Raw genomic sequence first — 13,328 nt, 5'->3', positions numbered from 1 at the left:
GAAGTATAGTCAGTTCACAATGTATAAATTTCTGGTGTACAGCATAATGTTTCAGTGATACATATACATATGTATATTCATTTTCATATTCTTTTTCACTATAGGTTACTACGAGATACTGAATATAGTTCCCTATGCTATGCAGAAGAAACTTGTTGTTTATCTATTTTGTATAGTTTGTTTTAAAATCTCATTTCCTATAAGGTTTATTGAAAACCATGAAGTATTAAACTTTTCCTAGTAAACTGGATGGAAAATATATGTTTACCACAGGGCAGATGATCTGAGAAGATATGGCCAAAAACAGTGATAGGTTTCTGATTTTTTTTTGTGGGCGAGGATACCTTCTTCAGAAAGCTCTCTGTAAAATCACTAAGCACCTGTTTATTCAAGCCGGGGACCCACACTTCAGCTATTTGCCTCAGTCCTGAAGATGGTGAAGCCTGAAGGAAAATGAGGAGGAACAGAAATTAAAACAGGGGAGGACCCATAGATTCAAAGGAGGAACTTGGGGCACAGTTTGCCAAACAGGTTTGACTTGCGGTATGGAAGTGATATTGAGGCCAGCTAGGGGTGTCCTCTACTTTCTACAGAACAAATTACATGTGTTTTGTAACTGGATCCATTTCTATGTTTTAAGTGTTCCAGTAAAGCCGTGTGTGTGTGTGTGTGTGTGTGTGTGTGTGTGTATGTGTGTGTGTGTGTGTTTCTCAAAAGCTAAGAGGAAAGGGAATTTTCCTCACTTTGTCCGAGTTAGCTGGAGAGATCTGTCCCTGGACGCTGTAAAACACCATGGGCAGCAGCTACTCCAGCTGGACAGCCAGGCGGGGAACTCGGGGAAGGGTGCTGCTTTAACTGATACTACGCCCCCCACCACCCCCTACAGATTCCTCTCACTAGCAGTTAGTCTTCCTTTTCACTTTTTTATATGACGTCTGTATTTGAGCACTCCTCCCATCTCCCCAAGGCCACTTCGTCACCTTCCCTCAGGTCTTGCCCAAACGGCACCTTCCAGTGAGCCTCCTCTGACCTCCCTATTTAAAGTTGAACCCCTTTCCTCTCTAAACCCACATTCCCTATATCCTTCCTTCCACTTATTTTTCTCCATAGTCCTATTTTATTCTTTTAAAATGTAATATTTGCATTTGCAAAATGCATGCAACAGAATATACATAATATATACGTAAATTATGAATCATGTTAATAAAATAAAAGTTCACCACAACTTAAGAAATAAAACATTTTGAATACCCTGTCTTCTTCCTCATCGTATTCCTGATACGTGTGCCAGGAAATGTGCACAATAGCACACTTAATTATGATGCAAAACTGAAAATAACACAGATACCCATCAAACAAAAGATGGATCAATGAACTATGATATATTCACCCCAGAAAATACTCATCTATAGAAATGAATGAACTACAGACACACACAACTGAGCATGGATAAATCTTAGAAACATAATGAGTGGCATAATTAAGTCCCAGAAGACCAAACTGAATATGATACCATTTATATGAAGCTCTAAAACAAGCAAAACAATGTTATTAGCATGAATCTTAATAAATGTTAACACTATGAGACGTATTCATCATCTTAGTTTATTATTCAGAGAGGACTCTTCCAATTTCAACATACATGTAAAATAATGTCTTCTAAATTCATGCCAATTTTAAAAACTCTGAATTCCAAAACCATGAAACTATATTTAGCTTTCCAATTTGGGAAATAGGAATCAATCTTGACACCTTTATGTTTTGCCCACCATATAAAACTGGCTACCCAATCAGGTAACTTCGCCTCTTAAATGTGGCCCCAGTCTCCGTCAAAGTTCCCATCTAATACATCCTTAGATCAAATCTTCAACTTTGAATTCTGATATTTAACGATTTTTTTAATTCATCTTCTCATTTCAGTCTATTTGTAGAATATATTTCTGTGAGTTATATAGAAGGTTAATTTTTTTTTTTTTGGTTTTTATTTCAATGATAAACTTCAAATTAATTTAATAATGAGCACAATTGATTTATCAGTTTGAACTTGGTAGGAGTTTATATCAGAAATTGTTTTGTGTTTTTTTCTCCAAATGCCACATTCATTTGTACTAAGACAAACCCTCCTTTTCAGTTACTTACAGATTATTTCCAGTCCAGTCCATTTTGATCCAGCTAAACTTCGTTCTCATAGAGCACCACCACCACCCACCTCTCCTAGCTCATGCTGCTTGACCCATGGCCTGAAACCCGTAGGGCACAACAGTTGTGGTCCACACCTTTCTTTGATCATCTCCTCCTCTCTGGGAAGTCTGGGTGGGTGGGGAAAGAGGAGTTATGGAAAGAGATGACTGGGTCCCACCCAAGGGTGCTATTGTGGTTCTCTCCTGGCTATACTGGTTGCATATCCACTCCCTCAGCGTGGCAGGAATCCACTTGATGTCTCTTTGGTGGGGCACGGTGCAAGTTCACTTCGGGGCACAGTGTGTTCTTGTTGGAGGGCGCACATCACCATTTGGTTCTGGGTATGGGAGGTCTGATCCAGCTCAGCTTATTCCAATACCTTTATCCATAATAAAGCCAGCTCCTACCGGTCAATTGTTCATTTTTCAGAAATTCTGTGAGTTGGTTGTTACTCTACTGGTAACTTGAAACCAGCCATGATGGGAGAATTCACACTATAGAAACAGGCAAAAACTACAAATCAGTTCTATTTTTTTTCTTTTGGGAAGCCATTTGCTAAACATTTACTAATATTTACTAGAATGTCCACAACTTTCATCTCCTCTCCCCAATGATCTACCCCATAGCCTCTTACTGCATATAGCATTCTGGCTTTTTTGTGTGTGTGTTTTTAAAAGTAAAATTTATTGAATATAGTATACATACAGAAGAGCACACAAACCATAAGTGCCTGATACATTTTCATAGAGTGTAACATCCACGTTGCCAGCAGCCAGATAAAAAACCAACATCAGAGCCCAACTTATGCCTCCTCTTAGACAACAACACCCATAGCAGGAAAATCATTATCCTGACTTCTAACCTCGTAGATTCATTACGCCTGAATAACATCTTTATTGAGATAGAATTCACATGCCATGTAAGTTAGCTTTTAAATTGTGCAAATCAATGGCTTTTAATGTATCAACGAACTGAGCAGCCATAACCACAATCTGATTTTAGGACATTTTCATCCCCCCACAGAGAAACCCCATACTCATTAGCAGTCACCGCCTATTCTTCCTCACTCCTCCTCAGCCCTCAATAAGATTTCTAAACGATTGTCTCTTCACATTCTTGGGATTTGACATCAACAAAAACTTAATTCACCGAAACATATCAGAAAAGTTAAATCCTTTTTTTGCAACTAATCAAATGTTCCTAACAATTGAAATTATAAAAAATCTAAAAGGCATTTTCCCCATAACAAATCTAATATTAATATTTCCTATTTGAAAATGTGAATGGTGCTCAATATTGGCACTTTGTCCAGGATGGGTAGTCTGCAACTGGCGGGTAAGGTAGACAGGTCGATGTCCAGATGGAGAGTGCCGCCTTGGCCATGCTGAGCATGCAACATGGTGGCAGAGTAACAAGTGCTATATGTTCCTCCAGAGGGGTGACTTGTGGCCCTCTGTTTTCCACGAGAAAGGAGAAAACAAATGTGTCTGGCCGCTTCTTTAGTTCTGGATGGTGTATCTAATGCCTAACAGTAAGCCCTCCAAAATGAGAGATATTTGTCACCCATTCATTCTCAGATTTGGAACTTAAGTGCTAATTTTAGAGCCTAAGGGGGAAAAAATCTTAGTTATTATTCTGCAAATAAGCATATTCTGGATTATTCAGATGAACACCATAAAAACAACAAAAAAAGATTCTTTTTTAGTGTCCCATGTTTGTTTTTGTATTATTATCATAGTCTGTGGGAGTTTTCAAAAGGGGCTGAAAAATTCTTTGATACTCTTCCCATTAAGACCAGGGGTCCATGCTCCCTACCCCTGAATCTGGGTGAACATATGGCCTCACTGTAACCAATAGAATCTAGTGGAAATGACCTTGTGTGACTTCTGACGTTAGGGCAGGAAATGGGAGACAAGCTTTGCTTTGTGAACTGGGACCCTTGGGAGCTCGGAGTGGCTATGTAAGAAAGCTGACTACCCTGAGGTTTCCATGCTATGCGGAATTTGAGGCTGCCTGGAAAGGCAGGTGTTGAAGCTCCAGTCCACTGCCCCAGCTAGGGTCCCAGCCAAGAGTTAGCATCAATTACCAGAGTGAAGATGTTGGGTTACCTCCAGCCTTTGAGTCTTCTTAGCTGAGCCCCAGATTATCCAAAAGCCATTCCCATTGTCCTTGGTCTGAATCTCTGACTCACAGACTCTATTAGCATAATAAAAGGGCTGTTTACACAGCTAAGTTTTGAGGGAACCGTATATTAAATGAAGGTCAAATGACTTCACAGTATATTTTATAGATGGAAGATGCATAATAGTTTCAGCAACAGAAAGAGGTAAAAGAATTGAATTACCTTAAAACTTAAGGGAGTCTAGACTTGTTGAATTCCATTATAATTAAGTAAATTCAATTTTTTCATGAATTTATTTTAGTAAAACATAATCCTTCATGTTAAATTAATGTTCATTTGAATTTTAGAATTCATATGGTTTTGTTTTACTTTATTATACAGATCAATTTTGGTTCTTTCGTTGTATAAAAATAATAAGCAAAGAGAATTTATATATAGCTAGTTAAAGCTGATACATATAGGATGCATAGTATAATAAAAATATGTAAGTTCACCCTGAAAAGTCCTCAAAAATATTTCCATTAAAAAGATGCATGTAATAAGCAGATCTGAGAAACACTGCTGTATACAGTTATCAGCTACCTTCTACTTGATAACTCACCAAAATAACCTATTGCCTGCTGCCTTGGGGTTAAGTCCAAACACTTCTATAGGAAACACAAGGTCCTTCACAATTCACCCCAAAATCATCTTGACTTCTTTCTTCCCTTTATCCATTTGCCCTATGTTCTAGCCTCCTTGAATTTCTCCCCATCACTTCAGGAACTCCTACTCTTCCTTAAAGACCCAGCTCAAGTGCCACTTCCTCTGTGAAGTCTTTCTGGATTCCCCAAAGGATTCTCTCCTTGGTGTTCCCACAGTGTATCAGTCTGGGCCTGGCCAGAAACAGACGGCACAGTCAAAAGAAGAATTTGAGGATATTTCTTGAAAGGAGCTGTGACTGGTCAACAGATGCAGGCAGCCAGGTGGAAGGAGTGGGGGATTCAATACCACACTCATACTTATCCCTTTCTCAATCTGCTGCAGGGGTCTCCATTGACTGAACCCAGCCAGACACCAAAGGCAAAGGCACCCATGGATACAGTCCATTCAGACTAGCCTCCTCAGGGAAAAGTGCAAGGTAGAGACTGAATGTGGGGCAAGGGAACTGAAGACAGCAGGCTTTGTATTTATACTTGAATGACATTCTATTGCTATGACATGTTTTCATGAGTGCTTTTCCACTGGACTCTGACCCTGCCATTATTATCTCCATATTCTCTTCGCTTGGCAAAGAATTTGGACCAGAGTAATCTCTTAATTAGTGTTTATTGAATTAATAAGTTAATAAGGGAATGCCATAGATGAGAAGACCAAGAGCTTTCTTGTATGCCCCTCAATTTTTATTTAAAATCTTTTTCTCTACAGTTGTTTTATTTCTGTCTTTTAGAATCCTTTTTTCCCCCTAAAAATAAGTTCTTGTGATTTTTTTTTCCTAAGCAAAGCAGCTATTTGTGTTGTATTTTTGTTTGTTGGAATCTTGTTACTAGGATTTCAGTTCTTTTAAGCCATTAGAGATTGTATCTTATATAATAAAGCTCATTTTAATCTGTTACATTTTTGTGTATAAGATTGTGGGGGCAATTTTCATTTATAAAATAGGACACATTTATGGCAAACAGTTTAAAATTTTCCCTTCAGTTTTGTACTGATTTCCTAAATTCCTTTACACTATTTGTATGGATCTTGTCAATCAAATTTATTCTGTATAAGAGATTAATAGAGAAATGCTACATTAGAAGCCTTCCAGTTTCCTTGAATGATTTTTAGTATTCTATAACACTTTTTTGTAATTAAGATTTAAATACCCAATCCCTCAAGACTTGCCATACAGAGAGCTGTCAATCAAGGAATTGGCAAGCTCTAGGAACCGCGTGATGAAGTCTTTATCCTTACTCTCTGATGCCTTCAAGACCAGCTTTTGCTAGTTGATCCTTCATTTCACATGTCTTAGAACTCACTCACACTTCTTATGCTTGGAAATGTAACACACAGAGTGACAACGTAATCCACAGCTAATAAGTTAGCGGCTATAAAAATGAACATCCACATTAACTTGCCAAGCATGGAGGATGAAGGTGTTATACTGTACTTGTGTATATATGTCTGCCAGGGCAATAGTACATATGCCTTTGTGGATGCGTCTGAGTTATGCAGAAAAGCCGACAATAATTCTTGAACTTTGTTGTCAGGATCCAGTTTCATTTAAGAGCCAAACCAACAGCATCCAAACACTTGGCCACGATCGGCCACAGTCCAGCCAGCAAAGAAAAACATACAAAACTATCCCTTGGGTTGTAAATTTTGTGCAAATAAGGCTATCTCAGCACATTCTATTATGAACTAGTTTAGAGTACATGCTTTCATTGGAAAAATAATAGCAATAAAGGAGTTCTTACATCTTTTCTTTGTATATCTCTTAAAGCATTACACAGTCAAGTAAAATGAATAATTTCTATTCTTATTTAGAGAAAAATTTTGATCTAAAATTTATGTCATTATTACCAAGTATAAAAATACAATTCTATTGTATTTTAAAATTTACATTTAAAATTTTAAACTTCAGGAGTTGATTCAGTTACAAACAATATTTAAAATAATGTACAAAAAAGTTAATAGCAGGCTATAATTTGAGCCCCACAACATGAAACTGAGCTCTACCCATTAAAATATAATTTTAAATTTACTTATCCTATATAGTAGGATAGGATACTTGACATCCAGTGCTTTAAATATTTATAAATTCTCAATATATACACATCCTTTTATTGTATTATATTTATGAATATTGTTTTTTTAATAAATATAAACTTGCTTACCCTCTTCTCAATGTGATTTTTTCAATTGCATAAACTTGTGATCATATACATGCGGGAGGAGCATGTGGAGTCCACTGGAAGGGTGAACACACATTTATGCTAAGTGGAAGCAAAGCTGTATGTTGGGAGAAAAAGGAAACCAACATTACCAAGTGCCTGTTATAAGACATGTTTAATGTCTCTTATTTTGTTACTTACTTACAAGAAGAATCCCATGAAGTAGACATCTTTTATCTCTACACTGATTCATCTGTCTGTCTGTCTTCATTCATTCACTCAGCAAGCACACATTCAGTGTCTACTTTGAGCCACATACTGTGCTAGGTCCTGGGAATACAATGATGAACAAGACAGACAAGGGGTCCCGCCCTCAAGGAGCTAGCAAACTTTGGAGGGTTCAGAAAAGCAAAAAGGCAACGGTAACCTAGTGTAGTCGCTGCTACAGGGAGAGGGAAACAGACATGTGAGGGGGATTCAGATTTTGGGGGATCTGGGAAAACAACTTGGAGAAAGTAGCATCTAAGCAGAGACTTAAGCTAGCAGGGATTACCCAGGTGCAGGAAATGGGGGATGCTGCTGGAGGGAGAGTTCCCAGAAAAGGGACCTGAATGACAAAAGACCTGGAATGAGGAAAAGGGCCACACGGAGAAGGTGGCAGGAATGGAGGGGCAAGGAGGTGATGTTACAAAGGAATTTATAAACAATGTTCAAACAATTGAAAATGATAGGACCACTCTTCATTTGAGGACAATCTCCCTAAGCAGAGTTTACAGAACGGATGGAGGAGTCGGGGGTGGGAGGGAGGGGTATGAGAAATACAAGGAGCCTGGGGTCAAGGGGCCACAATGAGAAGTGGTGGTGGCCTGTGCTCTGAAGTGGTTCCGGGGACAGGGAAGTGGGAAGGCTGGAGTCCGGGGACTGGAGGTGAGAGAGAGAGAGCACCTTGTGGGCTGTCCGTGAAGGTCTGTTAAGTTTCTCAGGAAAATTGAGAGGAAAGCACCAAAACAATTAATACTAGTCTAATTCCATCACATGGAATTCCAAGGGAAACTGTTATAAATGAACACTCCCTGTTGATAAGAGTGGAGACTTCTCATGAGCTCTAAAGTATAACTCTTCCTTTAAAACTCGTAAACTACAGCCTCCAGAGGGAAAAATCTCTAATAATGAAAGACTCAAGCATTTTAAGGTGTTTATCTTTGGTAGGGATAGAAGTCTTTAACTTCCTATAACAGAAGGGAAGCAATTCCTTCCTCTCCAGTGAAGATGCAGTCATTCTATGGTTTTGAAACATTTTCTTGCTGTCCACATGAAAAGATTTACTCCATGATCAGAGACCCTGTTAGGTTCCTCCTTATGTTTATGCTGGACCACGAATCAGATACTCCCCTTTGTTAAGACTGTCTATTCGATGCATGCAAATTGATAAAGAGCATTAGCTCTTTTGCATAATTCAGAGTCTCGAATTCTCACCGTACTGGGACCAAAGCATAAAGGAGAGGGTCACTTTTGAACGCTAGTCAGGACTTTTTCAACCCCAAAATGTTTCATATAATTCTTGAAATTCTCATTGTAACAGTTCATTAAAATTATTATCAATCATATTTGACAAATATTATGTGTCAGCACTTTGTATTCAGGTACAGAGTAGTTTTTTAAAAAAAGCATTTTTTCAAATTGCATAGTCTTTTGTGAGATAAAGGAAGATTTCCCAAACCTTTTCAACACCTTTCGTCTCTGACTCAAAGAGCACAACAGTCGTTTCTCAAAATGTTGACTTCAGGGTTTATAGTAAACTAATATATTTTTATAATTATAAGGTTTATATTTAATTACTGGGTATAAAATAACATAATTGTACCTTCTTTCGTCATTACTTGTTTATTATAGTACGGAATATGGTATCATGTGCCTATTTTGCAGCTTATTTAAAACAGTCTTTGAACTTTTCTGAAGTAATTTCGTATGATTCAAATCTAATCTTTCCATATATGTTTTCTTAGCCCTTTTCATTATCAAGAGGAAGCAGCGATGGCCAGCCAATCAATGAGTGAACACTTAAAGGAAGTAATATCTGTATAGTGTACAGCTCATTAACCACTTGCTAAAAGTAGTTCACTCACCCATAAGAATCAGCTCCCCACAGGGAAAACTGGATAGATAAGAGGTCCGGAAATTTGATTCTGTGTGTGTCTGAGTTGAGTTTATGATTTTTCACTAAAATAATAAAGACTAACTTGTTTTACAGTAAATTCTGTTTGACTGGAACTTCAAAGGGCAATGGCCAAACATAAATGACCTCTAACTAATAGGAGCCCTTCAAAACAATAGAGAGGAGAAAGCCACTGAAAACAGTCTACCTGCAAGGCCTTCAGTAGAGTAGTGTAGGAAAAAACAAAGGCACTTCTTGGAAAAGCAAGGACTTTAATCAGAGAACCTGGTTTGTCCAGGTTGTTTCATCTCTCTCCTTTCAAAAGTGAGAATGCCTTGGCCACTCCTCTCTCAAAGCAGCTGTAAGGTCTGGAACAGAACAGCAGGACACCAGGAGCGGAGCGGCAGACACGCCGCATCCCTGAACCTCTGAGATCCAGGAAGGAGATTCCATCTGCCAGCTGGAGATCTCTGCAGGCCCGAGAGTTGCTGTATTGGCCACTATGTGTAGTAAACCAGATGTTGCACAAAATCACTGGATAGAAAGAAACTCTTGACAACATATCAAATTCTTGCCAAATATAATTTTGTGAATTATATTTGTATGAAACTCTACACATGTTTAGCAATACAAGTATCTTGGATGTCTGGATTTGGTTTATCCATATGTGCCTTCTTTTTCCTGGAAACTCTGAGAAAGAGAAAGAAAGGTTATAAATACAAATTAGAAGATACGGCCCCTGCCCATAAAGGGTGTACCTTCTTCCTGGGCAGAGAAAATGAACCATACCCGAACGAGAGAGAATACGTCTCCTCATACATTCCCCTCCTCCCTTGGGGCATTAATTATTTCAGGACGCTTGCTTGTCACAAGCCCTTTTTAGCCAGGGAGCCCATCTGGGAAACCAATTCAGTGCTTTCACTCTAATCATAAGCTCTTCTGACTTTGGGATCTACTGTAGTCAGTCTTGCTCATGGGGAGGCAATACCTCTGAAATCTCAGTTGGAAAATAAGAAAATAAAGCTAGCAAAAAATGACCCTAATGATAAACCCACTCCCATTTGTGGAGCCTGCCTTGTGCCCTTTCATAAGTGTGTTATTATTTTCTGTATCTCTTTAATCCTTACAGTACAGCTTGCAAAGTGCTGCTCAGAAAAGACAATGAGGCACAGCCTGAGAAAGCACTTACCCTCTCACTTGTGTCTCAGATGGTAGCTACCAAATAAGCCAGAAATTGGCACATGAGAGCTGTTTGGTTTTTGTGTTGGCACGAACACGAAAGTCTGACCTGCTCCCCACCTCCGCCCCACCCAAAGTTTTCAGTTTCTAGAGAAATTCTGCAAGGCACTTAAAAAATCTATTGGAATTTTAAAGTGCTCATTGAGGGGGGAAAAATGCAAAATACATCTACTACACAGGAAATGCCATCATTTGTCACCTCCCTCCCCTCTGGAGCGGAGGGTGAGGGGGTTCGTGTAGAACTTGAAGATATTCTTTTATAATGTTTTGCAGAAGCTCAGGCTGTCGTTTCCCCAGCAAAGTTGTCCTGGTTCCCTTGTCTCCGCCTCTCGGAGGTCAGTCTAGGCCTGTCGCACACTCCTCCACTTGGAGAGGCCTGGGAACATCTGCTTGACAGCCTTCAGATTGGAGCCCGTCCACACGCAGTCCCTCAGGGCACTGCAAGTCTGACCCCAGCTTTTTCTCCCCAAATTTGATCGCAACTATTTTTAGCCTTGAGGATCATATTTTTCAACATTTAAGTCATTTTTATGTCTGTGTATTCTCTCCTATTCCTCCATGTTGTGTAATATTCCTTTGAGTCATCATTTTCCAAGGAATTCGAAGAACTCAGTGATTTAGCCCTCCACCCAGACACCCACACGAGGCAGGAGCCTCTCCTCCCTGCTTCCCTGAGACACAAAATTGTTTGGCTCTGGTATAGCTCTGTTTTTCCAGCTGTCAAGCAGCAGCTAACAAGATTTTTTTTCCTACACACTGAAAACTGACTTGCAGCAAAGTGTGCTATGGCGTGGCAGGGTGGATGTGAGGCCTCAAGAAAAAAGTACAGAGGAGAAGTGGAATCACTTGGAACTCAGAGGGCAGTGAACCTATGCAGAGCCAAGCTTACCAGGTTGAATTACATGCCAGGTACCAGGCTAGTGCTGGGAAGACACAGACTAAAACCCAGGCTCTGGCACTTCAGAAGAAAGAAACAGAAATGAATGAGCATTTACTCATTCACTGAGTCTATAAACACTTTAAGAGCAGCTATTACTCGCTAAACTTTATTCTAAGCCCTGGGAGTACGTCAGTGAACAACAGAGATAAAATCCTTTCAGATTATTGGATACAAAAATGCATAGGGCATAATTATATGGATTCTGGAGTCAGACCTCTTGGGTTCAAATGCTGGGTGTGTAATACTGGGAGGGATATTTACTTCTCTCTGCTTCTATTTCCTCATCTGCAAAGTGAGGATGATAATAGTACCTATTGCACAGGACGTGAAGATTAAATGAGCTAATACAAACAAAGAGCTTAAAAGAATGTCCAGCACATAACATAGAGTCCATAGCCATTATTACCTAAGAGAATTACATTACAGAGTAACAAGTGTTTTGTTACAAAGAAGTGAGGCACAAGGCTGCCTGGGAGCCTGGAGGCAAAGCCCTTGGACAGGTGGTGGGCAAGGCTGCCTAGAGGAAACAGCACTGAAGTCTGGAAGGTTGACTGAGACTTAACCAGACGGAAAAACAAGGAGGATGGAACACCAGGCAAAGAGAGCACCGTGTCTGAAGGTCTGAAAGCAAAGGAGAGAACAGCAAGGCTTAGAAATGCAAGTCTCTGGTTGTAGGTGAGACGTTGGGGACGAGCGGTGAGAAGGAAGGTTAAACAGGGCTCAGACCATGTGAGGGAATTTAGACTTCATCCTGCAGCAGGAGCAGCCCCTAATTTTACACAGAGGCTTCCCTGGAGGGAAATGACAAGACAAGTGGCCAGTCAGAGGAGGCTGGTAGGGTGATCTGAACCTAGATCTGAACCTAGTGAGGCCGACGTATGGGGCAAGGAGTGAGTAGACTTCAAGGAGGACTCCTGGGTTTCTGGCTGGGCAATGTGGCGGTGACACCTCTCACTGTGGTAGAGATTGAACACGAGGGAAAGGATTGAACTTTGTGGATAGGGTTTGGGGGTGAGTGGGGGTAGGACCAGCAATAATTAATAATTAACTTACTATTGGCTAAATTGCATTTGATAGACCTCTGAGTCATCCAGGCCAAGGCATCCAGGAGGCTCAGAATCCAGCAAAGAGATCTCAACTAAAGACGTATATGGAGAAACATCAGCATACAGGTAAAACTGAAAGCTGCGGGGAGTAGCCAAGATTACTCACTTATTATCTTATTAACTCTCCACAACTCTGTGAAGTAGCTTAAAAAGAGGACCCACGGGCATATAGTAATTGAATGGCAGACCCAGGCTTGTCTGACTTCGCAATCTTTGCTCTTTTCTCGTCTCCACGCTACCTTCCAGGTGGTATGTTGACTGGCTGGAGAAAATCGTTGTGTCTGTGTTCATAGCTTTCCTGCATGACTGCGTTCACCCCAGCTCAGCACTGCTGTAGCTTTTGGAAATACAAATATTAATAAAACATGTCTGCCACAGTCAAAGCAGGGTGAGAGAGGCAGAGAGTCAAGAGATCATTTCAATATAGCACGGTGTCGATGAAAAAATTAATCAGTCGATCTAAGAAAGAAATAAAAAATTTTATTCCAGTCAAATTGAGGATTATAACCTGAAATAACCTGTCAGAAAGTTCTAAGAACTGTTTCACCCTTCAGAGGTCAAAGCACAGTCCTATATGTTTTTGAGACAGAGGGCTGTCCATTAGATGACGTAGTTTGCACAATCCTGATTTGAAAGTACAAGGTGAGTAGTGGGAAATGGGTCATCATGGCCTTTTACAAGATTAAGAAGGTTGACACAACATTGTAAAATGATTATAAATCAATAAAAA

At 39.8% G+C, this 13,328-nt stretch overlaps 1 protein-coding gene and 1 long non-coding RNA gene across 2 annotated transcripts in view; one reads left to right on the top strand and one right to left on the bottom strand.

The window, feature by feature from the left end:
- Positions 1–1,628: 1,628 nt before the first annotated feature.
- LOC123613207 (uncharacterized) lies at positions 1,629–12,637 on the bottom strand. Its single transcript, XR_006720552.2, has 3 exons — positions 9,522–12,637; positions 7,162–7,276; positions 1,629–2,675 (listed from the first exon to the last, which is right to left on the bottom strand). It is a non-coding gene; the product is annotated as an uncharacterized LOC123613207 (long non-coding RNA).
- DPP4 (dipeptidyl peptidase 4) overlaps positions 12,628–13,328 on the top strand; it is an 84,910-nt gene continuing 84,209 nt past the window's right edge. Inside the window, exon 1 of the mRNA XM_074363783.1 lies at positions 12,628–12,664. Coding sequence (XP_074219884.1) covers positions 12,643–12,664 — 22 coding nt within the window. The 5' untranslated portion in view covers positions 12,628–12,642. The remainder of the gene's footprint in view (positions 12,665–13,328) is intronic.

Source organism: Camelus bactrianus, chromosome 5 (genome assembly GCF_048773025.1).
Source record: "Camelus bactrianus isolate YW-2024 breed Bactrian camel chromosome 5, ASM4877302v1, whole genome shotgun sequence".
NCBI classification, from domain to species: domain Eukaryota; kingdom Metazoa; phylum Chordata; class Mammalia; order Artiodactyla; family Camelidae; genus Camelus; species Camelus bactrianus.
Note: the sequence above shows the minus strand (reverse complement) of the source record. Positions and strands in the feature narration are given on the sequence as shown.